At 41.0% G+C, this 25,095-nt stretch overlaps 3 protein-coding genes and 2 long non-coding RNA genes across 6 annotated transcripts; 1 reads left to right on the top strand and 4 right to left on the bottom strand.

Annotated features, from left to right (window-relative positions):
- Positions 1-1,313: 1,313 nt before the first annotated feature.
- LOC120732105 (probable E3 ubiquitin-protein ligase HERC6) lies at positions 1,314-4,881 on the bottom strand. The gene is made up of 6 exons (XM_040029459.1): positions 4,840-4,881; positions 4,556-4,725; positions 4,297-4,360; positions 4,137-4,207; positions 3,857-4,040; positions 1,314-1,613 (listed from the first exon to the last, which is right to left on the bottom strand). Exons 1-6 carry the CDS (start codon positions 4,879-4,881, stop codon positions 1,482-1,484), a joined length of 663 nt encoding a protein of 220 aa, XP_039885393.1. The 3' UTR covers positions 1,314-1,481.
- Positions 4,882-5,217: 336 nt separating this feature from the next.
- On the bottom strand, positions 5,218-13,699 carry LOC120732077 (probable E3 ubiquitin-protein ligase HERC3). The gene is made up of 23 exons (XM_040029426.1): positions 13,480-13,699; positions 13,263-13,383; positions 12,962-13,038; positions 12,105-12,326; positions 11,916-12,007; positions 11,539-11,669; positions 11,299-11,423; positions 11,137-11,210; positions 10,942-11,057; positions 10,767-10,826; positions 10,474-10,579; positions 9,698-9,893; positions 9,436-9,584; positions 9,210-9,326; positions 8,924-9,022; positions 8,375-8,530; positions 8,144-8,284; positions 7,869-8,038; positions 7,610-7,673; positions 7,450-7,520; positions 7,170-7,353; positions 6,950-7,049; positions 5,218-5,766 (listed from the first exon to the last, which is right to left on the bottom strand). The coding sequence occupies exons 1-23, from the start codon at positions 13,697-13,699 to the stop codon at positions 5,549-5,551; spliced, it is 3,009 nt and encodes a 1,002-aa protein (XP_039885360.1). The 3' UTR covers positions 5,218-5,548.
- A 1,208-nt stretch (positions 13,700-14,907) lies between these two features.
- Positions 14,908-15,416, bottom strand: LOC120732094. The gene is made up of 2 exons (XR_005695521.1): positions 15,156-15,416; positions 14,908-15,074 (listed from the first exon to the last, which is right to left on the bottom strand). It is a non-coding gene; the product is annotated as an uncharacterized LOC120732094 (long non-coding RNA).
- Positions 15,417-16,549: 1,133 nt separating this feature from the next.
- Positions 16,550-20,996, bottom strand: LOC120732086. The gene is made up of 5 exons (XM_040029428.1): positions 20,471-20,996; positions 19,066-19,222; positions 18,767-18,817; positions 18,530-18,573; positions 16,550-16,757 (listed from the first exon to the last, which is right to left on the bottom strand). The coding sequence occupies exons 1-5, from the start codon at positions 20,711-20,713 to the stop codon at positions 16,605-16,607; spliced, it is 648 nt and encodes a 215-aa protein (XP_039885362.1). The 5' UTR covers positions 20,714-20,996; the 3' UTR covers positions 16,550-16,604.
- A 2,139-nt stretch (positions 20,997-23,135) lies between these two features.
- Positions 23,136-24,637, top strand: LOC120732098. 2 transcript variants are annotated; one of them, XR_005695527.1, is made up of 3 exons: positions 23,136-23,321; positions 23,465-23,546; positions 24,549-24,637. It is a non-coding gene; the product is annotated as an uncharacterized LOC120732098 (long non-coding RNA). The 2 variants fall into 2 exon arrangements; XR_005695522.1 differs by having other exon boundaries at positions 24,553-24,635.
- Positions 24,638-25,095: the final 458 nt, after the last annotated feature.

The following is a 25,095-nucleotide window of genomic DNA, read 5'->3' on the forward strand; positions in this document are numbered from 1 at the left end:
GTTGAAAATGTTTCCTGAGAAATGTAACTGCTTTGCTTGTGCATCCTTGTTTCGTATTCAAGACGGTGTCTACAGTATTTCTCATCACGTTAAGTTTCTATTTTTTCAGCAGGCCACTCAGCTGCTCATCTCAGCGTTTATAATCACTCAGGAAATCTTTTCGAACTGCATGTTAGAAGCTCCTGAAGCAGCACATGACAACAAACATGCTACAGTATCCTTTTCCTCACACAGACACCGTCACCGATTTGTGGACGAGTGCATCACCTGGCGTTTTTTCTTGTTGTCCCAGGACACAATGTAACACGGGAACGATAGAGCAGATTTATGACAAAATGCACATAATTCTGGCCCCTACCTTTCTGCGTCCTAATCTCAGCGCTTCACATCCACATGGCTGTGAAACGACTGTGTTGAGGTATGAAATCTTTCAGCCAACATCCACATTGTGGCTGTAATTCTACATCTGCCCCCAGTTTATTCCTTGCATGTGCTGTCTGTATCAATTCCCACCGCACGTCTGTTGGGCCGACTTATTTCAGTGGCTGCTACTGATGTTCTCTGTTGTGTATATAAAAAAAGCCAAAATCCTTGTGGAGATGACAAGAGGGTGTAATGCTGGCCCTATGGGTAATCAACAATACGACTCTTAGAAGCATTCATAGTGGGCCTGTCTGACCCTTACGGAGCTTGTTATATGCTTTGTGCGCTTTTTCCCACTTTGATTTACCGCAGAACCGAAGAGGGGGACAGGGTTGGAAGGAGGACCCCACGCTGAGCGATGGCTTTTGCCCCTCCGTGCCCGCATTCCGTCAACCTGTGGGAGCTTTACGTGCATAATACCACAACACGGGTTCCTTGCGTGCACTCGTTTTCATTTGGATGAAGGGTGAAGGTTTGGCGGGGTGAGAAGCGGGAGACGAGGGAGATCTGGATTGCACAGAGATGCGAACTCCCCCCGCCCCAAACCCTTGCAAACCCCGCGGGGGTCAATCTTAAAGGCTGCCCTGTCTCTCCAGGGGCGGCGGGGTGGGCTGGGGGGCAGGTAGGCTCAATCTGCGCTCCTGCTGGTAACCACCGGGAGCTCCACGTTACCCAGCATCCTGACAACCAGAGCGAGCGATGGAGAGGGCGGAAGTCAGGGCAAGTGAGCAAAACATGGGAGCTTTAAAAGGCTTAACCAGGCTACGAAGAATCTTTCATTTGACTGAAATATTGTTATTAAGGTATATTCGTCAGATCTGCAATAAGCCGGGTACTGACCTATTCAAATTACAGTAAGAGAGTCACTACGTTGTCATTATACTTAAAATCATCTGTCAGAATTTGAGGTGTTGTGTCTCTTTTGCATTTGATGACTAACTCAACCATAAAGCAGCTTTACAGTATATTAATCAGAACAATGCTGCTCTCTAATATATCTTGGTAAAGTGCAGAAAAATCTAATGTTTTATATGATACAGTGTGATTTCAGTAACATATCATAATGGAGGCTTCAGCAAGTACTTACGAAGGAAATCTTTCCTCTGCTCTTCAGTTAGTTCATCAAATACCTCCCAAAACATCTGTATGGTGGGGTGGCCGTCATGATATTTCCAACCATAACTTGTGTTCTGAAAACAGTGAAAATGACTGTTATAATAGAGTTTTTAAAGTCAGGCATATATACACTATGTTGCCAAAAGTATTCCCTAACCCAGGGGTCAGCAACCTTTAAGACCCAAAGAGCCATTTGGACCCGGGTTCAACGTAAAAGAAAACACTGGGAGCCGCAAATACTTTTTAAAATCTACAATGAAGATAATGTATATTGTTTTTTACCTTTATGCTTTGTGTGAAAAACTAAGGTGTGTTGCTTATGAAATCCATGAAGTGCTACAGAGAAAGTTACATTTTATTAATGTAATTAACACATTTTGAACTCTTAAAGAAACATAACAAAAGGAAAGACGCTGAACTAAAATGATCCATGTAGCAAACAAAAACTGTGAGCCGCCACCCTCATATCGCCTTTGGGCTTTTGGAGCCTTGACCTCACTTTTAAAAAATAATTGGAAAAAAAGCACTATGCTGCTAAAAAATGAAAAATAGATATTTGCAAAATTCTGCCTAAATATGTATTTTACCTGGTTAATGTGTGTGGCGGGGCGTGGTCTGCAGGGGAGGCGGACGCACCTGAGCGCCACCCGCAATCACACCTCGCCGCCTTAACGTCTGTGCCATCTATGCTGTTGTGTTGGTATGTGTCGGGCTGTGAGCTGAAAAGCTACAGCCGGCTGTGTGCGTACAGCAACCGTGTGTGAAAAGTGGTCAATAAAGAGATGCTGAAAAGCATGTTCATGCAAACATCGTCGGGTCTGCCGTGGTATGTTTACAATGGGACTTCTGCTCCTGAACCTCTGCGCACAGCGTCTGCAAATCGGGGCTGTACGAAGTCACTTTCATCTTCACGCAGGACTGTAAGCTGTCATCTGTGAGGCGTGAGCGGTGTTTGTTTTTTCACATAGTTCACGGTGGAGAACAGCTGCCGACATAATGTGGATCCGAAGATCCATAATTGGCCTACCTGGGGTTGAAAGTCTCGATAAATGCACGGCGTTTCAGCGGGTACACTGGCTTCCGCGAGTGTGGCGCTTATTTTGAGCGATGAAAAAATAATAAAATATAATTTTATTTTTATATTTCAATATCACAATAATCTTCCAATGTAGAACTACAAGTTGAAAAAAGAACTAACATAAATAAAATACACTTCAGTTAAATACTTTTAACTTATTTTCCCAAGCCACGCGGAGCCGCACTATACGGACTAAAGAGCCGCAGGTTGCCGACCCCTGCCCTAACCCATCCAAATCATTGAAATTGAAATTTCCTCGCTATTAAATATTCCATAGTCAGCTGTTAGTGATATTAAAACAAAGTGGAAGTAATTGGAAATGACAGCTAATCAGCTGATGCTAAGGCTCATAGTGCACTTAAGTCACCAATATCTGCAGTCTGCTATTGTTACAGATGTCCAAACTTCATTGGTTTCCATGGCTGAGCAGCTGCATCCCAGCCTTACATTGGCAAACACAATGCAAAGCGTCAGATGGAGTGATTTAAGCATCTCAACACTGGACTCTAAAGCAGTGGAGATGTGCTTACTGGAGTGACGAATCACACTTCTCTGACTGGCAATCCGATGGATGTGTCAGGGTTTGGTGGTTGCCAGAAGTACTTGTCTGACTGCACTGTGCCAAGTGTAAAGTGTGGTGGAGGGGCGGCTTTGTTGTGGGGCTATTTATCAGGAGTTGGGTTCGCCCCCTTAGTGCAGATGAAAGGAACTCTTAATGCTTCAGCATATCAAGACAATTTCATGCTTCCAGTTTGGGGATGGACACTTTCTGTTCCAACATGGCTGGGCACCAGTGCACAAAACAAGGTCCATAAAGACATGGAAGAGCGAGTTTGGTGTAGAAGAACTGGACTAGCCTGCACAGAGTCCTGACCTCACCCTGATAGAACATATTTGGGATGAATTAGAGCAGCAACTGTGAGCCAGGCCTTCTCCTCCAACATCAGTGTCTGACACCACAAATGCACTTCTGGAAGAATAGTCAAAAAATTCCCATAAACACACCTAAACCTTGTGGAAAGCTTTCCCAGAAGAGTCGAAGCAGTTATAGCTGCGAAGGGTGGGCTGACTATTATATTATACTATCATACAAAAGTCTGGATTAAGACTGAGATGTGACTCAAGTTCATATTTGTGTTAAAGCAGCCGACTGAATGCTTTTGGCAGTATGCAGTACACAGTTATTGTGCTACAGGACAGCTGTGAAACTACAGCCTGTGTCTGTTTGGCTGACTGTACCTGTTTGAACTTTTCCCAGTCATACACGTCCTGGCCGACCAGCACTCCCTGCAGCTCCTCTGGTCGAAACAGCCTCACCAAATCCTGCTCACACACCAGGAAGAAGCCTCGCTTGAACTCCTGGAACACACTCTCCACTGATGTGTTGAAGGCATGATTCACATAGGCCTCCACAAACTCCTTCCTGTTTAGGAGGGAAAATGTTAAATTAGCAAATATTTCACCGAGACAAAGGTGCTGCAGATGAACCTCACAAACACTTCATGTTTTATATGCTTACTTATTTTGACTTGTCAGTGGCTTTCCAGGAGTTTGAGGATCCAGGTCAACATCTGTTCCATCCCAGTTTATCTGTAAATTAGTTATAAATCAGATGAGTTTAGCTGCAAAACCTGAGAATGAGACAGATTACTGATCATCTTCTATACTAAAACACATACCCAAAAGTCCATGTAGAGATTATCCAGAACATCATCTTCATAGTTTAAGATGGTCTGCAGACTCCTTTAAAGAAATTAAAACAAAAAGTTGTATCAAAAGAACTTCAACTATGTACATTTTACGGCAGTCACAAGTTACTGTAACTTTTGACACACCACAACTTAAAATACATCCATCCATACATTTTCTTCTGCTTGTCCGGGGCCAGGCTGTGGGACCAGCAACAGCATGTGTTACTGAAATGAAATGGATACTTACCGTCCAACAGTCGGGCTGAACTCCATCATATCCTCCAGTGTCGGCTCTAAACTGAGTAGCTTCTTGAACAGAACCAGTGGGAATGGTAAGTGTATGATACACTGGTTGTACAAGGCCAAGCCACACAGTAGTCCAAACAGGAAGAAGTTTCTCTTGCTCTCCTCTGTTGCCTGCATTAATAAAAGTTCACTTTGGTTTATTTTTGGTTCATTATTGCTTATCGTTTAAATTTGAATCTTTTAACCAATTTTATACAGTTGGTGGGCTCAGTTTTAAAGTCTTACATTGGAGGGAAACCATGCCAGGGTTTTGGAGTCATTGAGCATGGGCAACGGTCTGAGATACTAATATTATCAAATAAAATCTGCACTTTATTTAAAGTAGAAATCATAATCGTGTGAAGGAAACCTCAGACTGCAGTGTTCAGTGATTTATTGACACCAGGTAAGCAATGTTTAGTGTAAAATACACATTTTTATTGTTCAAACACATAACCAATGTTACATTTGTTAAATATTTATAACTGGTAATAATCCAATCCCACTAGGATTAAATAACACACAAAGAATAAAGTGATAAATAATACAGAAGTGATACTTTAGATTGTATTACACATAGTCAGATGTTTATAACAAGTAATAAATTATTCTGTTCACCTTTGTCTGAGCATAAAAATTAGATTTGATTCATTGGAATAATTTAAATTATTGGATAAATTATGACATATTAAGAAACGTTAGATAATTCTAAAGTGCCTTATGATACTGATGCTGTTACACAGCCATCTTATGTAGGAGTGTTGAATTTTTAAAAAAAGAAATCTTACAAAGTCAAGTTGTGCATTTTCTATAGTGTAATATTATTGTAATACACAGTGTTAATTATCCTGAGGTACCACAGGAAAAAAAAGTTCCAAGAGTAAAAATAAATCTCATCCCTCCTCCTCAGCACAGACACAGTGCACGCTCCTTTAGAGCTGCATACGATCCACCATCACAGTGTGAATTCAGTATCTGCTAGCAGGGCCTCTGTCACTCTGTCTCGCAGGATCTCCTTAGTTGAGTAAAAAGGCAGATACAGAATAGAGTGACATGTCAGGGCTTCAGGGAAGTGCTGATCACAGGTGCCGCTCTGAATTTGCTTAACCTGAACCTTCATATGGACCTGGTCCATGCCAAGAATTGGAGCTCTCCTGTAACCAGTCAGGAACCCTGAAGAACAGCAATGGAAGGAAAATCTTATTACAAACTTATTGTAACAAATCTTGTTACAATAAGTACATAGGGTTTCTTCTGACCTAGCCACTTCATTCAAATAGACTAGAATGGTTACAGTATAGAACAGAATAGAACAGACTGTAAGCAGAAATGTAAAACTGTTTACAAGATGAGTTTAAATAAATTCAATCTGGTTAGTTGGTAATCAATATCAGTGTTTTGTGACACTGCTAATCAACATCCAAAAGATTCTCAGAATGTATCAAGAAGATGGAGCTGCTCATCATTTTCGTACAGTCTTTGTAAGGCAGTCTTTTTTCATGTTTGTCTCACTTTTATGTAAACTAGTAAATACACAGTTTTTAAATGATGATTTCATTTTTGAGGGAAAAAATTATTCAGACCTACCTGACCCCTATGTGACTGCCCACGAATCCCTTGGCAGCAAGAACTTTGATCAAGTGTTTATGCACTAACTGGCTGCTAGGGTCTTGGCATCTAGGACCCAGAGTTTTGTCTTTTTACAGCATTTTGTGATTTGTTTCTTTGCATTCACAACCCTGCGTTTTGGTTTCACATCTAGTTCTCTTCATTATATATTGTATTTCTTGTGTCCCTCATGTTCCTGTGTCTGAGCTGGTCTATTTGTTTGTCTTGTATCCCTTTGTGTCAAGTTAGTTGTGATTCCTCAGTGTTTATCTGTTTGATTTTGAGAGCCTTAGTTATCCTCTTAGTTTAGTGTTTCTAGTTTTACACCTTCTTTATTTGCTTATCTGGGTTCTGTTTCCAGTTAAAGTTTGTTGTATTCTAGCTTTCTTTTTATTTATCGTGCTTCCCCTGCGTTTAGTTACTATCTTTATGACTTTTTTCATTTTGTTAGTCCTTTGCCTTGTTTGCACTGTGTCTAGTTTAGATTCCCTTGTCTCTTCCTGCTGTGTCTATGAGCTGTTTTCCCCTTTTCTAAATACCTTGTGTAGAAATTGTCTGGATCTTCCCACGGTCCTTTGTCATGTCTGTTTTAGATCATGTCAAAGATTTAACTTTGACTATGAAGCAGGCAAATACTTTTACACAGCACTGTACATAACACAAGTCCTTAATATTGCCCACATTTTAATAACATATCACAGGGAAGATTTCAACAGTGAAAAGCTGTAGAAATTTGTCAAGTACTTACGAAGGAAATCTTTCCTCTGCTCTTCAGTTAGTTCGTCAAACACCTCCCAAAACATCTTTATGGTGGAATGGCGAACATGCTCCAACTCATAAACTGTGTTCTGTAGACAGTGAAAATTATTTTTTTGCAAATGAGTTGATAAAGTCAGGCACATATACAGTACACAGGTATTCTGTTGCAGCTGTGAAACTACAGCCTGTGTCTGTTTGGCTGACTGTACCTGTTTGAACTTTTCCCAGTCATACACGTCCTGGCCGACCAGCACTCCCTGCAGCTCCTCTGGTCGAAACAGCCTCACCAAATCCTGGTCACACACCAGGAAGAAGCCTCGCTTGAACTCCTGGAACACACTCTCCACTGATGTGTTGAAGGCATGATTCACATAGGCCTCCACAAACTCCTTCCTGTTTAGGAGGGAAAATGTTAAATTAGCAAATATTTCACCGAGACAAAGGTGCTGCAGATGAACCTCACAAACACGTCATGTTTTATATGCTTACTTATTTTGACTTGTCAGTGGCTTTCCAGGAGTTTGAGGATCCAGGTCAACATCTATTCCATCCCAGTTTATCTGTAAATTAGTTATAAATCAGATGAGTTTAGCTGCAAAACCTGAGAATGAGACAGATTACTGATCATCTTCTATAGTAAAACACATACCAAAAAGTCCATGTAGAGATTATCCAGAACATCATCTTCATAGTTTAAGATGGTCTGCAGAGTCCTTTAAAGAAATTAAAACAAAAAGTTGTATTAAAAGAAGTTCAACTATGTACATTTTACAGCAGTCACAAGTTACTGTAACTTTTGACACACCACAACTTAAAATACATCCATCCATACATTTTCTTCTGCTTGTCCGGGGCCAGGCTGTGGGACCAGCAGCAGCATGTGTTACTGAAATGAAATGGATACTTACCGTCCAACAGTCGGGCTGAACTCCATCATATCCTCCAGTGTCGGCTCTAAACTGAGTAGCTTCTTGAACAGAACCAGTGGGAATGGTAAGTGTATGATACACTGGTTGTACAAGGCCAAGCCACACAGTAGTCCAAACAGGAAGAAGTTTCTCTTGCTCTCCTCTGTTGCCTGCATTAATAAAAGTTCACTTTGGTTCTATTATTGCTTATCGTTAAAATTTCAATCCTTTAACCAATTTTATACAGTTGGTGGGCTCAGTTTTAAAAGTCTTACATTGGAGGGAAACCATGCCAGGGTTTTGGAGTCATTGAGCATGAACATCCCAGATTCTTCTGACACCATTTTAAGAAACAGGTGGTGAAAAAGGTCTCGTTTGTAGACATCTTTGGTGTTTGGGTCCTCATCAAAATAGACCTGCGAAAATATAAGAGTTGCAGAAGTTTTTGATGAGAACAGTTGCAGAAGAGTCTGGATATACTTTAATCATCAGGGGAAAATATTCACCACAAGTGGCTTCTTGCAGGCGCTGTGAGGAGCAGCTTCCAGCTCTCTGAAGGTGCCTTCGAAAAGTGACGCACGCTGCAGCCGCAGTTCAAAATAATTGGGATTTGACAGAGGATTCAATTTATCAGGCAAACCAAAAGCCATCTGGTGCTGTCTCTACAATAGAGATAACAAAAAAAATATTTTTAAAAATTCTTTTTCTCCTTGAATGACATTTTATTGAATACAGTAAGTCTTACTTCTTATAATGGCATTTATTTTGCTGTGCACTGGGGGGCAGCACAGTAATCCATAATAACAATGACTACTGCCTCACAAGATTACTGGGACTAAATTTGCTGATAGTTTCATAATTGAAGAACAATATTATCATTTGACACACTTCCGGTCACCTGATGAATAATCTGTCTCATTTAAGCACTGCTCAGGTTATCAGGCTGCTGACTAATTAAATAACTCCTCCTGTTTTGTTTTGTTTTTAAATATTGCAGGCAGTGTAAAGCAAATTTGTGGAAGATAAAGCAGTTGCTTGGTTCAGGCTTAAGTTACCTGAGTGCATTCAGAATTCATGTCGAACACTGTTTTCTTTGATTGCAGATCCATCACGATTGGGAACTTGCACAGGATGAGCGGCTCAGCATTTGCATACTGAAATAGAAAAATCCACATAGATCATTTAGGTTTACCAACACATGAAAACCATTTCTTTGTAATATCAACATCAACATTAGGCATTGACTAAAAGTGACAGAATCAAAGATGAGAAGAATGGAATAACAAAGTATGACACAGTAGATTACACACAGACACACTACTTTAGACCAGAACATTTTACCTTTCGTTGTGACTGTAAAAGCCAATGTTGCAAATCCTCAAAAAGGAAATCTTCATCAGCTGACACACAAAAATCACTTTCTGGTATCCTTCGAGACTCTGCAACCCTGCTGTTGGCCTTTAAAGGAAACATTTGACTTTAAATTTCTTTTTTTTTCAGGTAAAATAACTGACAGATTAAGGCTTAAGAGGGAGTAAAATGACTGTTTTAGGATATTTATACTAACATTGTACATATATTGGAGGACTAGCAGCAGATGTCTGACTCCAGAGTTGCGAGGTACAGGTTTGAAGGACAGGATCTCTGATAGGGCCTTCTTCCACACCTTAACGTATCGCACCATGGTGGAGGGTGACAGCGAGGACCACCAGTCACCTGAAGCAAAACAGAGAGCAGATAAAAAGGACATGCCATGAAACTTTGAGCACTTTCTCACCTTCCAGATTAAAAAGAGTATTGTGATATCATGTAGACAGCTGTGACAGTACCTATGATCTTAAGACTTTCATTCGACAACCTTGCTACTGCACCAGCTACCGCCTCAGCGAGCTCTGTGCTCTGTTGCCATGTTTGTTTCTGGATTGCATGCAGAAGCTCATTGAGAAGAAGGTAGATTCTCAACCCCTCCACTCCAACTGGTTTCTGATCAAGGGAAGGGAGCAGGTGTAGCACAGCAGCCTCGATCTGTTTGAAGATGATTCCAAAAATCACTGAACAGCAGGTAGCTCCAGGTACATTGAATGTGGCTTTTGTTCGACGGTGTTCAGAGGAAAAATGCTAGGACTATTTAGTCATTCTTTAAAAGTCAGAAAGCTTATTCAGTTAACACAGACAAGAGCAGTGCCTGGTCAGGGAGAGTGTAACCAGTTACAATCTGAAGTTGTCAAAAAGGTTAGCTATAAGGATACGTTCACTAAATGTGTCATGTGTGTATGACTGTCTGATCAGAATGTGGCCATGCAGAACAAACTGAATATCGGTTGCAGTTTTTTCAAGAACCGCTCATCTGAACACCACGAGTGAGGAACTGAAGTTCTGATTTGGATGCTCATCAAATTAAATTCTAGTATTTTATTAGTCTCTCAATCAACACTTAGAAGATATTTGTGTCTGTGTGACACGTCTGTACAGATTTAGCTTTATATTACTAGGCATTTATGGACAAACACAGAATTCTCAAATTATTAGTAAGATATTTATAAAATAACAAACAAACAAACACATAACTTTTCTTACAGATTACTTATGTATTCTAGCAACATACCTTTGCCCGAGCACTTTCCTTTGTTAACAGTTTCTTGAAAGCAAGCTGTGCATGGTTCAGGTTTAAGCCGTGGTACTTTGGTGAAGTTTGGAAATGTTTATCACCGCTAAGAAGAAAAAGAAGAAAGTCCATATCAAAGTATTGCACTTATCTATCTATCTATGAATTAATATATATATATATATATATAGCAACTATAGCCATACTTTAGTTATTTCAGGCCCGAGAGACTAGATAGCCCACCTTTGAGATGAGAAAAAGAAGAATGTGGTGCACAGAAACTGTGTATTTACCTTTGCTCAAGGAAGCTTTTATTCAGACAGGATGCAGAGGAAAATGCCCTGTAGATTTCCCTGTGAAGATTTAATGTTTTCATTCCATTGCAGAAAAAATGAATAATTTGAGTCACAGAAGCCATAAAACACCAGGCAAATCAACAAGCTGTGACTGCCAGTGCATCAAACGTACTGTTTTTTCTTTTTCCATGGCTTTGAATCACATTCAGAGATCCATTTGTCAACCATGTCATCAAGACAGTGTTGTGATGCAATGCCACAGTTAGTCTTTGAACCCTTGTGAATGCCCTGTGAAAGAAAGCAGTGACTGTTTACATATTTACACCTCCTCCATCATGGTCTGTACTTTATGTGTTAGTGTCAGTACCTCATCAGACAAGCATCTTGCAAATGAACAGTTATCTTCTGCGAAGATGTTTCTGATTTTGGGCTCACCGGTGTCTGAAATGGCAGGTAAACACATCATTTCTTTCTCAGATACAGCAAATTCATTGTATCCTTAAATCATTAATAACAGAGGTGTAGTTACCCTGTGGCAGTCGAACAGGCAGCGGCACAGATGGATTACTCTCCTCTCGATGTCCCAGCTGCCCTTGATCCCCACAACCAAAGGAGTAGACCCTCTTGGATTCGGTCAGCACCAAAGTGTGATTCCTGTGTAGATGATAATATACTAAATATTTAGACCTAAAAACCATAGTTACACTTTACTAACTGCTTTCTTTGAGCACTGTTTACATCATAAATTTAAACAGTATGTGTGTCGTACCTTCCACATGCAATCTTGGTGACCTTTGCCCCCCAGAGCTCCGCAACAAGTCGAGGACGCAGTTCGTTGCGTAGTGAGTTGTGACCGAGCTGTCCGTGTTGACCGGAGCCAAATGTAAACACTGCACCATGCTGAGGAGCCAAACACACAACCACAGTGTAAAGTCCCACAGCCATTATTATTGTTTTTCTTCACTGTACTGTTACAATACAGCAGGTAGCAAAAGGCTCAGATAAAGAAACTGGGCCATGCTGTCCCAGCACCAGCTTACACCAATGGACAAACGGAGTATTTAGCAACCACATTTTTCCATTAGGAGCTGGTAGAAACCAAAGAAGAGTTTAAAGGAGAGCATCAAAATGCTCCTGTTGTCTAACCTTTGTCAAAATGGCCGTGTGGTCCTGTCCACAGGAAATGCGCTGAGCTTTCTTCATATTCAAACACTGAACAGGAGCTGGTGTGTGTCTGTCTATAAGGAAAAGGATTGTCAGTGTTATTATGTTACCAGATTATAATGCTCATTAACATACAATAAAGGTAGGACATTTATTTTAAAGCCACAGTACCTTTTGTGTCTCCCAGCCCGAGCTGTCCACAGTCATTTCTCCCCCAGCTGAAAACACCTCCAGAGACAGAGAGGGCGAAACTCTGGTCTCCTCCTGCAGCGACCTGGATCAGGGGGATCGCTGACAGTGATGGCACATGTTGAGGTGATCTGCAGACAGACTTCCTCGTACCCAGACCCAGCTGGCCCCTGCAGTCCTGACCCCACGTATACAGCTGACCATCTGTGGGAGTTTATGAGTTTGTGATCAATGTTATGACAAGCCCATCAGTTGGATGGTCACAAACTGAGGGTGTGCAGTAAAAATTTTATATAATAAAATTTTATATCCTGGTGCAGATCCCAAAGTTCCTAAAGATAAATCTTTAGGAAGATAAGTCACGCTGAAGAAAGCTGATTACATTTCTATAAAATAATGCACAAGAAATTTCCATTTCAAATAGAAATGTAGACATGCAGGTGTGCATTGTTAATAATGTGAAAATTCCTGATGGAGAGTCAAGTGTGAAAATCAAGGATAATGTTTATGGAGGACAAAAATTAATCTCAGCTGCAATCCCAATTTATAAGCGTATCTTTTTGCCCAACCACATACGCTGACGGTTCAGCTGATACTTCAATCCCTTGTTTGTTTGATAGATAGATAAACTATGATACCATGCATGTATTAGGGATACATACCTGTACACACACGTGCCAAAGTAACATGAACTACATGAAAACAGACTATGATATAAAATTACATGTGTATTATAAAGTGCAACCAAATGTGATTGAATATAAGCTGGATGGGCTGACTCAGTCTGTTTTAATCATTTTTACTTGTCCATTTGTAGCACTTGCAGAATTCTACTGTACCTTTGGTGAGTGCAACGGAGTGCTGACTCCCACAAGCAACTTGAGAAACGTGTATGTTAGAAAAAGCTTCGAGTGGCCTGAAAAAGATGGAGCAGAAGAAGAGAACAGAGCTGAAAGAAGCCATATATATATATATCTATACAAAATCCAAATCCAAATATAGGCATTGTAGGGTCGTAGGACTAGGAATACTAACAATGGTGCTACCTGCCTACTACTACTACTACTAATAATAATAATAATAATAATACATAATATGACTTTTTATGCCAGTCTGTGGAGCATAATCTGTATCTGTTACCTGGGAGTGAAAGGTGGGTGTCTGGTGTCCACACAGAGAACTTTGCCGCTCACAGACAGCAGTGCGACCACATCATCACCACAACTCACAGCCTCTATCTTCTCTTTGTGTTTCACAAACCCTGCAGATTCACAAGCCACAAACACAGCAGGTGTGAGTGGACACAGTTTGGTTAAATGTAGCAGAGAGTGAACTTGTTAGTGACACCGATACTCACTATGCCTGCCTCTCGCTCTTCTCCCATCCTCGTTCTCGTTTGTGCGGATAATGAACGCGTTTCCGTTACTTTTAACGAAAGCCAGCACGTTTCGACCTGCCGACAGATCCGCGATGTGATGGCTGATGTAATGAACTCCATCATCAGTGGTCGTGCTGTCGGTACCGGAGCCGTCTTTCACGTAAAACCCGCGCTGACAGTCCTCTCCCCAGGAAAACATGTTGTCGTGTGTTTAGGAGCAACAGCTGATCCTCACTGTGTCACTCTGCAGTCTGTCAGCCAGAAACGAAACTTACCTGGAAAACAAAACTTAAATACGACGTGAACAGCGTGACGAAAGGAAACAATAACACGAGTCAGCTGATCAGTTAAAGTAAGGAAAGCGAAACTGATGATAAATATGTCAGATAATGAAAACGAAAATTGTGTAGTTATGTGGGTTTCGTTTCACACGCAGAGAAGGAGGATTCAGGACTGTTAAGGAAGAGGTTGTATTTAAAAAGTGAGTGAAGAAAACTCGAAAATAAATAAATAATAAAAGATCCCAGCAAACTCAGTGGTAAAGAGTATGTTTCCGTGGTACAGTGTGGGAAATGTTAATAATGCTGAGAGATGGGCTCACATTTTTACTTAATAAACTACAAACAAACTACAGCACGTACATTATCATGTGAGCGTGAAATGTATAAAGTAGTAAGTAATACAGTTAAGCTAAAGTGTGTTATTATGCTCATTTGTGTTAGTCTTCATACTGTGTAATCATTCTTAACAGGTGGGGTTGCTGTGATCATAGACTGTGTGCCTGAGGTTATTAAAGGATTTCAACTTAAATTAAAGTGATACTGAGCCAGGAGCAGGAGAAAATGGAGAGTCTGGAACAATCAGAAGCTTTTTGCTTGCAGGGATTGGTTAAGTATACACTGACGTCATTGTGTGAAACGTTGTCCTTGTTTGATGTGTAGTATCAATGCAGTAGTCATTTGGACATTTGCACTCTGTGGAGGTGGATAAGTGTAAGACATGCAAATGAGAGCTTGTAAATTCAGGATCAGATATATCGACTGCCATAGAAACAAGGGACATTTCTTGTTTATACACACCACTTCGAATTTAGTCATCACAATTATTAACTCTTTATTTCACAGCTTGTCTTTTGTTCTTTCTTCCTACCCTCACCTCAAATGCCCCTGGCCTTGGTTCCCTTGCAACTGCCTGGAAATCAGTGCTATATTACAGGAGACCTTTTGTACTTTCCCTTGTTTTCTATCACAGATATATTTTCAAAATGCTGGTTCCCCCACCTGAACATAGCCAAAGTTTAAAATAAATGTCTGTATAGCCATGGCTTGGTATGATGTCAGATAGTGTCACGGTCTGGCTGGCAGACCGTGGGGAGATGGGGAAATAGGACCCAAACGCCGGACTCTTCAGTGCAACAGTGTTTATTTACAAGGTGGTGAAGTAAACAACAATAAATCCCCAGTTTCCCAGACTCCCGTGTAGTGTCTTCTTCCCAAAAGTCCCCGTGTAGTGCTCTCTGCCCCAGTGTCCCTGCACTCCCCGTGCTCACTGCTCCTTCTCGTCCCACACTCCTCCTGAGGGGAAAACAATAGAGGCAGCCGTTACAACTTATCCCAGCAGGCATACACTCACACTTGACTTGCTTGAAGACTGACGTGTAGTCAAACGCAATAATCCAGCGTCGGTGGAAGCTCCATTGCTCATCTAAATAGCTCCCCCGACGAGCCCAGATGAGGAGCAGGTGTGCGGCCAGGACTTCGGGTGTGGCCAGCCCTCAAGTTAGGCCACGCCCCCAGGGCTGAAGGTGCCTGTAACTTGGCCACAGCAGAAAGGCAATACACACACACCTGCCTACATACAGATGTGCACAGGGTCAGTGCAGACAACACACCAAATAATAATAATAATAATAATATTAATAATAACAATAACAACAATAATAATAATAACAACAATAAAAAAAATAATAATAACAACAACAACAACAACAACAACAACAGTCATAGTCCCCACTGCCCACGGACCCCGAGTCCCCAGAGCCGGGTCCGTGACAGATAGAGCAGATATGGTCAGATATGGAGGCTCCACCCACCAACTGCTCAAACGTTTTGCTTGTGGAGGTAGCCAACCAAAAGAAACTTGGTTTAAAATGAAAAGGTTGGATTATTTTGAACATTGAATCATGCAAAGCTACTTTATCAGAGTCTAGGAATAATGCAGTTTATTTTGAAAACAATAATTTTTTCTTCCAAATTTTGACCAATTTCCTTTCCTTGGGCACAGAGGGTCTCTAATCCAGTCTTTTTATCCCAGCAGATCCACATGAATCCTAATTAAAACGAGTCCTCCCTCCAACATCATTAGATTCTTTTAAATTATTTTATTTGGAGTTATGGTTGCTCGTTTTCCTTTTGTTTTGCTTTGTTCATTTGTCTCTTTTAATTCTATTTTGTTGTACTTTTTCAACATGTTCAAAATAAAGATTCAATCAATCAAAAAAAAAAAAAGCAAAACCAGGTTAAAAAAATCAGGGAGTTTTAGCTCATGAGTTAAAACGGTGAGCTATGAGTTAAAATGGTAAAAAGCATTTTAAGTTGTGTGACGTATGATTCACCAACTCAGGGGATTTTTCTTCTTTTTTTTTTTGACCTGCTGAGTGCAAAACAGCCACCGCGCTACCTGCTGCCACTCCTCCACTGGCCACAGGAGCTGCAGCTGCTATTCCAGCTGAGGTGAAACCAACAGCCCCTAGGACAATAGGAGCAGAGATCACTGCTGTACCTGAGACCAGGAAGAAACACTTGGTGACTGGGTGTGTAAAGCGCTTTGGGGGGACTAGTAAAAGCGCTATACAAATACAAGCCATTTACCATTTATAAAACATTGTTTCTGTGCTTTGGGTTTTTGTTTTCTACACAGAGGTATAGTATGACTAGACCCTAAAGGTAGGCTGCTCACCTACAACCACCTCATGAACATCTTTCCAATGGAGCTCGCTGCCCTTCTCGTGGATGAGGGTCACTCTGATCCTCCGCTGGATCCCCTGCAGCAAACATAACAGGAGCTCAGGATCACAGTGAGCACAGCTAGAGCAACATTACGCTTTAAAAGAAGATATTCAACTGTGTACAAAGGAAGCGGTTACCACTGTGTGAGTAATAAGAAAACAACATGTGCACCAATCCTGTACCTGGTGCAGCAGGTAGGTACCATGACAGGGCAGGCCTCCACTGTGATCCACGATGGCTGGGATGTACCTGTGCATGGAGGGAGGAGGTGACACAACATCCCAACTTATAATATTCTTCTGCAGGCTGCAACTGCCACACACACACACACACACACACACACACACACACACACACACACACACACACACACACACACACACACAAGCTCAACGTTAACAAGTGGGAATTTGTCTGAATTTAAGAGAAGATGAATAAAAGTGAGGAGTATTTTCTACATGCTTTGGGTGACTAAATGGAGGATGGATAGGTGACGTGAAAACACTACTGACCCTTTATACTGAGCCAATAGCTCACACACTTCTACTAAATCTGTCTAAAGAGCCAGTAATCACAGAGGATAGATACTGGAAACAAACTGAAATGTTAGGAGGAACTAAATCACACATTACAACACCAGTGGCAGCACCCTGCTGTCTCACACATCGGGATCACGGTCCTGTTGAAACGGGCTAATCACTAAAGCTCACAGTTGCATTCGTCTATACTCAACATGATTGAAAGGAATGTTATTACACTTGAAAACTGCTCTATTCACGTCTTCTTTTGGTGTGAATGATATGTCAGCAAGGTGCAGCACTCATAACCACAGCAGAGCTTTACCGTGCTACCGCCTGCAGCCACAGAGCACTATAAGAGCACAGCACGACTCTAATCACTACAGCACCAGCATCAAATGTCTGACTCATTAGCTACAACAGAGTCCACTGTACCAACCATGATGCTTGGGGACAGTTAGCACAGGGTCACTGGCCACTGGGAGGAAGGGGAAGTGAGAGAGCTGGTCAGCCTCGTCCTCCAGACTGGCCACAGCAGAGGACGCCAGGGAGTTGGCGTGCTCGGACAGCATGTCCAGCACTTTGCCGTTCACATAGCCGCTCACAAGGTAGCGGATCAACTCTATCTTACGGGTATAGTCTGGATGTGCGATATTGATGAACGGTGAGAGAGATTGAAGGAGAAAAGAAGAGGAAGGAGGACAGAGTTGGGTAAGAGGATTATATAAATAAGAGATACATACATACATATCCAAAGGAGGTGAGAAATGACAAGGGAAAAAAAGTGGAAGGTCACATGAGGCATGCTTATGTAAAAAAAATCAACATAAAATTATTGATGGCAAAGAACATATTGAAGTGACATGGAAACACTCGCCTGGTTTGGACAGAGGCATGGGAATAGGACAGTACTTCCTGGATGCTGTTGGAGGACTATTGACATAATAAAAATACCTTTTTTCTATATATGCATATAAAATTAGCCAATGTGATTAGAATACAATCGTTTACACATTTCTAACAAAATCTGCTGCATTAAATATGAATTATCACTGCACAACTGGATCTGCTGTTTGACCCCCACCAACCTGGTCCCGTCCTGATATTCTAACTCTGTAATATGCAACTTCTGTCAGTGTTCTGATACTGGAAACTGAATTTCCCGGAGGAACCACCCGAGGGATTAATAAAGTTCTATCTAATCTACATCGACAACAGAAAAAGAAAATCTGCTGCTTGCAACAGCATTGTGTTAGAAGCATTTTTACTGGAGTGAATGCATTTAACTGTACGTGCATCATCTGTTAAAAGTACTTATATATTGCAATAAGACTGCAAAAAGCAAAGGGGACTGAATTCTATAGTATGTGGTATGTGTATAAGGTGACACATGTATGCAGTTTCCTGCCATAATGTAAACTTGGAATCATCACATATCTACAGGTATTTGTACTGAATGGAATGAGCTGTGGTGATTAAAAGCATTAGCAAAAGCATACTTACTAGTGGCCTTTTCTTCTTAGGTCTGGATCTTGATGCCTCTGGGACTGAAGATCACAGCCAAGTCACCAGTTTCATAAACAATAAACAAACAAAAAGCAAATAAACAAAACACTTTCAGAGATCGCACAACTTTGGTTTTCATCTTCATATGATAATGTTCCTTGAATCAAATCTACCATACACACTCTACTACAGTGTATCAAACTAGTCTAAATACTTCCACAAACAATGACATACCCATCTTTGTCTTTTTGTGGCTTTCACCAAAAACTCTCCCCCTGCTGGATCCTGTGTTGACGTACGTGATTTTGGGAGAAAAACAAAAACAAAATCATTTTAAATGGTTACATTAAATGTAATAATATCAACATTCAATAGATTTGACTGTACATGTATCAACTGGTGTAAAATACATGTTCCTTGATCCTTGGTCAGGGAACATAAATTACTGTTGTTTCAGCCAATCAGGTACTCCTCTAAAATTCAGCCTGGACTCCAAATATAAAGCATACAATCCATACAAACATACAAATCACCTTTGCTGGTCTTGTTGCCTGCGTGCTCCACTTGCCCCTCTGAAGTGCTCAGTGGGTCATCCTGTCCCTTGTTGAGCTCAATCTTCTCCATCACATTCCTCACTTCCTCCACCTGCGTGGTCCTCACCTCCCGGGCCTCCATAATCGTTGCCTCCTCCTGGTTGTTGATCATTCAAGTTAGTTTACACAATGGGTCAAACTTTTAACTTTATCCTGCTTTACGCCTCCTGGTTTGTAGCAGACTAAGTATATATGATGTATGAAAGGGAACAGAGTGGAGTTAAAGTGTGAGGGTGAAGGAGAAGATGTTGTGACTCAGTGATGATGATGATGACCAAACGTCAGTCTGCTGGAAGTGCAAAATGCTACAGACCCCTGACTCCACCAAAACATCGAGCTTAAGACTACATACCTTTTCTTCAAGGCCCGTGTACAATGTGCTCTTTAACCTCTATAAACTTCAAATCCATGTGTATACACAGATGCCACACTGACAGACTGAAAAGAATTACAAAAGCTTTTGCTAAAACGTCTCATGATGACCATCTAAATTGCATGTGACTTCACTGTGTTGGAACAGATGTACTATAAATGCCAGTTCATCTCACAACAGCTACTGGATGTGTTCATTTAAATCTGTCTAAAGGGCCAGTAATCACAGAGGATAGATACTGGAAGCATACTGAAATGTTAGGAGGAACTAAATCACACATTACAACACCAGTGGCAGCACCCTGCTGTCTCACACATCGGGATCACGGTCCTGTTGAAACGGGCTAATTGCTAAAGCTCACAGTTGCATTCCTCTATACTCAATATGATTGAAAAAACTATTTTAACAAACAATTAAAAAAGGAACAAGTAAAAGATCTACTATAGCCAAAAGAAGACCATTTACAGACTATAGCGCTGTGAAAAAGTATTTGCCTCCTTTCTGATTTCGTATCTTATTCCATATTTGTCACACTTACACGTTTCACATCAATACATTTATAACATTAGACAACAATGTCTAATATTAAACGGCAGTTTTCAAGGGCAAAACGCTATCCAAACATACTTGGTCCTATATGAAAAAGTAATGCACCGAAAACCCGATACCTTGTGTGTCACCTCTGACACCAACAACTGCAGCAAGCGTTTGGTGCTAGAGGTCACATTTGGACTCTGGACCTCTGTGGAGATGATCTCATTACTGTCTAAAAATCCAAGGAGTGCTGAACCATTGAAAAATACACAGTAACAGGTGTGTAGCATCGCTAACTAGGTAGCAACAAGCCTCTAACACAGTGTGTGTATGCTAGCGGCTAATCTAGCAAACAAATGAACAGAGTGCTTTTAGGTGTTGCACAAGGATAAGATGATAAGCTGTGTGTCTTTTTTATAATGACCTGCTTGAGTTTACCTTCATCCAAGGAGTGCTCAGTGTGGGGAAATCTGCCATGAGCAGATAAAGTGGATGAGGGGGACTAGGTAGGTGTGCCGAAAAGAGGCAACAAAGCTGACGCTGAAGAGTGTGGTGAGAACATAGTGGCACCGCCAGCAGGTTTCCGGCTAGCAGGAAGACTTTGGCGCAGTAACACCTACAACATTGGCAGTCCCATTTTGTGAAAGCCAATAGAAAAATAGCTAGGTTTCCATGTGTCATTTGTGTGGAACAATACTGCACAAGAAGCTAAACAGATTTAAAAAAACGAAAAAAAAAAATTGTTGAACAACAGAAGATAAATGTGCTTTTTTTTCTAATGGGAACTGGCCGGCTGTGTGGTGCACAGCGTTAAGAGGCCAGCATTCAGACCCCAGAGTTTAACGGCCAAGTTCGAGTCTCTGACGGTCCGTCTGCTATAGCGGGGTAGGCCGAGCGAAAGACGAAGCTCCGGGCTCCTCCTTTTTCCAGCTTTTTTTTTTTTTCATTCACATTTATTTACATTTATTTAGATATCAAGCCGCAAGTAAAAGCTCAGGGAAACACTTTTAAGGCGCCCTTTAAGGTACCCTATATATGTCCTTTCACATCTTATCACTTCATACAGTGCTATGGGACAGTCTACACCTGCTACTTTCTGCACAAGCTTTTATCACACATGACCCACTGTTTACAGGTAAGAAATACAGTGTCAGTAATGTTAAAGTGGCTGTGTGGAGTAGCACAGCCACTGCTAATATAACACTTTTCACATGCATTTCTACATATTACAGTGTCTTTTACCGTCTTTATGGTGCTAGCTTAAAGTCATGCTGTAAATGTTAGCTTGTAGTGAAACATATTCAGACCATGTTAGGACAGAAATATTGGCTTCTATCATGACTAGTTAACAGAGATGTTAACTGCCCACGCGTTACTGTAATCTGATTACTTTTTTCAAGTAACGTGACACACTGTTTACAGCAGTGTGTCATGTTGTTAAAAAAGTGAGTGACGTGAGCACAGTTCTGACATATCAGGAAGTGAACACAGTGACTGAAGCTGTGTTCACATTCATCCTTTAATCATGACAAAACGTGAGGAATCACATTGAGGTGAGACCTTGACAACAGACAAATCAGGAGCCACAGAGTGTCAAGTGTCAGCCGACACCAATCGGGACAATGATAAGAAAGAAATTCATTTACAGACACGTGAAAAAGCAGTTTAAGGTTCTAGATCTGGATGATTACAACACATCATTATTTATTTAAAGCAACCCAAAATGCACAAATGACTATAACCAAGTACATCCTGTGATTCAGCAGCTGATAGAAGCAACTTTAGCAGCAAAAACTTGAGTTAATCATTTTTTATTAGTGTTTCACAGCCAGAGATGGGCAGTAACGCGGGGTAAAGCGTTACTGTAATCCGATTCCTTTTTTCAAGTAACGAGTAATGTAAGGGATTACTATTGCAAAAAAGGTAATTCGATTACTGTTACTTTCCCGTAAGCACGCTGCGTTACTGCGTTACTAAAACCATAACTTTTTTTGCCAGAGTGCCTCATGACAATAACAGCTGTGTGCAGATCAACAATGGATAATCTATCGAGGAGTGCAGAGAGAGTATGACCGTGCAGCGTTTAAAGCGTGGAAGTACTGAGCTTACTTTGAGTTTGATTCCGTAAAAAGTGACAAAAACCTTTAGAAACTTCTTTTTACACCGAAAAAAACCCTTAACTTCAGAGCAAGCACCGAGTACGCTACTACGGGATTGGAAATTCACAGAGAGACTCGCGGATTCTTCCACAAATTTCTTCTAGTCAGAATGTTGCATATAATTAAATTTTTGCTTGATGCATAAAGTTAAAAGATTAAAACTAATAAAACAAGTTTTAAAAAGAGACTTTTCCATTTGATTACATTTTGTATGATGGATTATGCAGAAAAAGTAGAATTGGGCTGAAAGATCTATTGCTTTATTACCTATTCAGGTCATAAATCATGTTTTTAAAAAGTAACTAAGTAATTAATTACTTTTGAAAATAAGTAATCAGTAAAGTAACGGGATTGCCTTTTGGGGGAAGTAATCAGTAATTAGTTACTGATTACTTTTTTCAAGTAACTTGACCAACACTTCTAGTTAAGTTACTACCATAGTTAATACAGTTACGGGTAACATGATAGTGCTAACCCATAACCCCGAACTCTGTAATACTGTAAATGATGAGTGATTTAAGTTAACACTAAACATGAAACAGTGTCTCCTGAACATTTATAATCAGGTGTGAGTCTGGCTGCATTGACTTTTGAAGATGCAAATTTAACATGATGGCTGATGGTGCGTTTATTTGTTTTTAAGTATGTTTATTGAGATTTTTTGATATAAGAAAAAAAAGACAAAAAAAGACCCCCCCCCCCCAAAAAAAAAAAAAAAAGAGAGAAACCGTGGCTCAGGGGGTTGGGAATCGCATCTGTAACCGGAAGGTCGCCGGTTCGATCCCCGGGCTCGCTCTCCTGGTCGTTGTGTCCTTGGGCAAGACACTTTACCCTACCGCCTACTGGTGTTGGCCAGAGATGGTGCGATATGGCAGCCTCGCTTCTGTCAGTCTGCCCCAGGGCAGCTGTGGCTACAACTGTAGCTTACCTCCACCAGTATGTGAGAGTGAATGAATAGTGGTATTGTAAAGCGCTTTGGGTTCCTTGAAAAGCGCTATATAAATCCAATCCATTATAAGGTTCAGCAAGTGCTCCCCAGACCTGGAGTCCTGGACAGATTTTTCCCAGACCAGCCTCAAGCTGTGCAGCAGATCTGAGCGACATTTGCTGACCTCTACACTCTAGACATGGTGAGAGAAAGGGCACGGTTTTTTCATTGTTTGGAAAATTTGGCATTAGATAATCCTCACCTGGGTGTTGCTGTTCAGTGTAAGCAATATCGTTTGCATTTTATTCCTCTGATTTATTTCTCTGTGGTTGCGCTCGTCTACAGGGTCCAGAGAGGGACAAAACAGTATCAGTGGCCTTGTCAGCAGCAGAACGGTTTGTCTTGAAGTCTCAGCGAGAAGGAGGAGGTACAGCGGGGGATAGAAGCATCTTTAAAAATGTTGAAAACTTCTGTTTATTACTCACCATTTGTTAAACTAGGGAAGTTTAAGCAGTGCATGTGTGGATCTGCACACACATGCAGCATTTTCTTGCATTCCATGTATGAGCTAGCCTCAGTCAAAACAGTGACGACACATACATGACTGCCTGCTGTTTTGCATTACTGTGTATCTACTGTGATTCATGCATGCTGTACTGTGACTGAGATAATAGTGTATATGAGACACACTTGACAACAACATTGATCAGGATGTGAAAAAGCTACCAGATACAAGTTGTCAGCAGGTTATGGCTGACTAACCACCCTGCCTTACATCACTCTGGGTTAATACTGTAAAAAGCAATCATTAGTTTGTAATATCAGATCATTTGTTTTGATAAATACACAGTCCAGTATCAGGGTTCATATGAGCTATTTTAGCAGTAATTTTAAACTCCACATTGATAGTATTTAGTTGTTAATCATGTTAGCAAGGAAGCTCGGGTTTGTAATTCATTCTTAATTTAGCCACACTGCATGAATTTCGATGATACGATTTTTGAAAATGGCAGTTTCATTTATGGGGCGTTTATAAAATCGTATTTCTTAGGCTGGCTTTTAAGGAAGGAGAAAAGGTATGTATCAGTTGGCTGGGAAGAAAGATGGAGGTGGAAAGGATGTGCAAGCTATGGGACAAAGTTGCTGAGACTAGGTTAAAAAGAGGTGAGGATCAGTGAGCAGGAGTGTGGCTTTGTGCTGAAAAGAGCACAACAGATTGTCTGGAGAGAAGGTGAAGGAAAGTCAGCTGAAGCAAGACAGTTTGTGGAGTTTGTGTTGGACTGTATGTTATGCTGGGAGCCTGGGGATTAGTGGACTTTGATTCCAAGTTAATACTTGTTAGTGTTTCTCACTGGTTTTTGGGTGGTGGAGTAAAAGGGATTGGTTGGTGGCTGTTTCTAATGTTAGCCTTTTCTTGGTTTTCTTACAGGCAGGGTAAAGACATGGTGATGAATGAGTGTGTGGGCCGTCTGCTGAGGACCAAGAGCTCAGGACAGTCAGACGGGGGCGTCGCAGCAGTAGTCACCGTGCTCCACAATCCTCTGCTGTTCTGAGATGTCACACTCCTGCCTGCACATACAAACCACAGTGAAGTCAAAGTTCCACCTGCACCTCCACCTGTTCTTGCAAAAGCATGAAAACTGACAGAGGTGAGACAGCAGAAAAGTTCTTGTTTATTTATTTTTTTACTAAGTTAAGGAATTAAGTTAAGAAGAGTGATTAAATAAATTGTTTCTTGCATTTTTGGTTTAATGATTGTGTTTAGGATTATTTCAGAAACATGTTTAGAGGATCTTTGTAAGCCTGTATTTAGTTTAAAAGAAGGGAAGCACTTCTTCATTCTACAGAAAAGGTGACACATTACAGATGAGTTCATAAAAAGTGTCACTGTCACTCTTTCAGGGCTCTGTCACTTTTTCTTTTTTAATGGAACAGCATGGTAAAGTAGGCCTGGGCTGCCATCTTGTGGCAGTGTG

This window comes from Simochromis diagramma, unplaced genomic scaffold (genome assembly GCF_900408965.1).
Source record: "Simochromis diagramma unplaced genomic scaffold, fSimDia1.1 OVJJ01000130.1, whole genome shotgun sequence".
Taxonomy (NCBI): Eukaryota; Metazoa; Chordata; class Actinopteri; order Cichliformes; family Cichlidae; genus Simochromis; species Simochromis diagramma.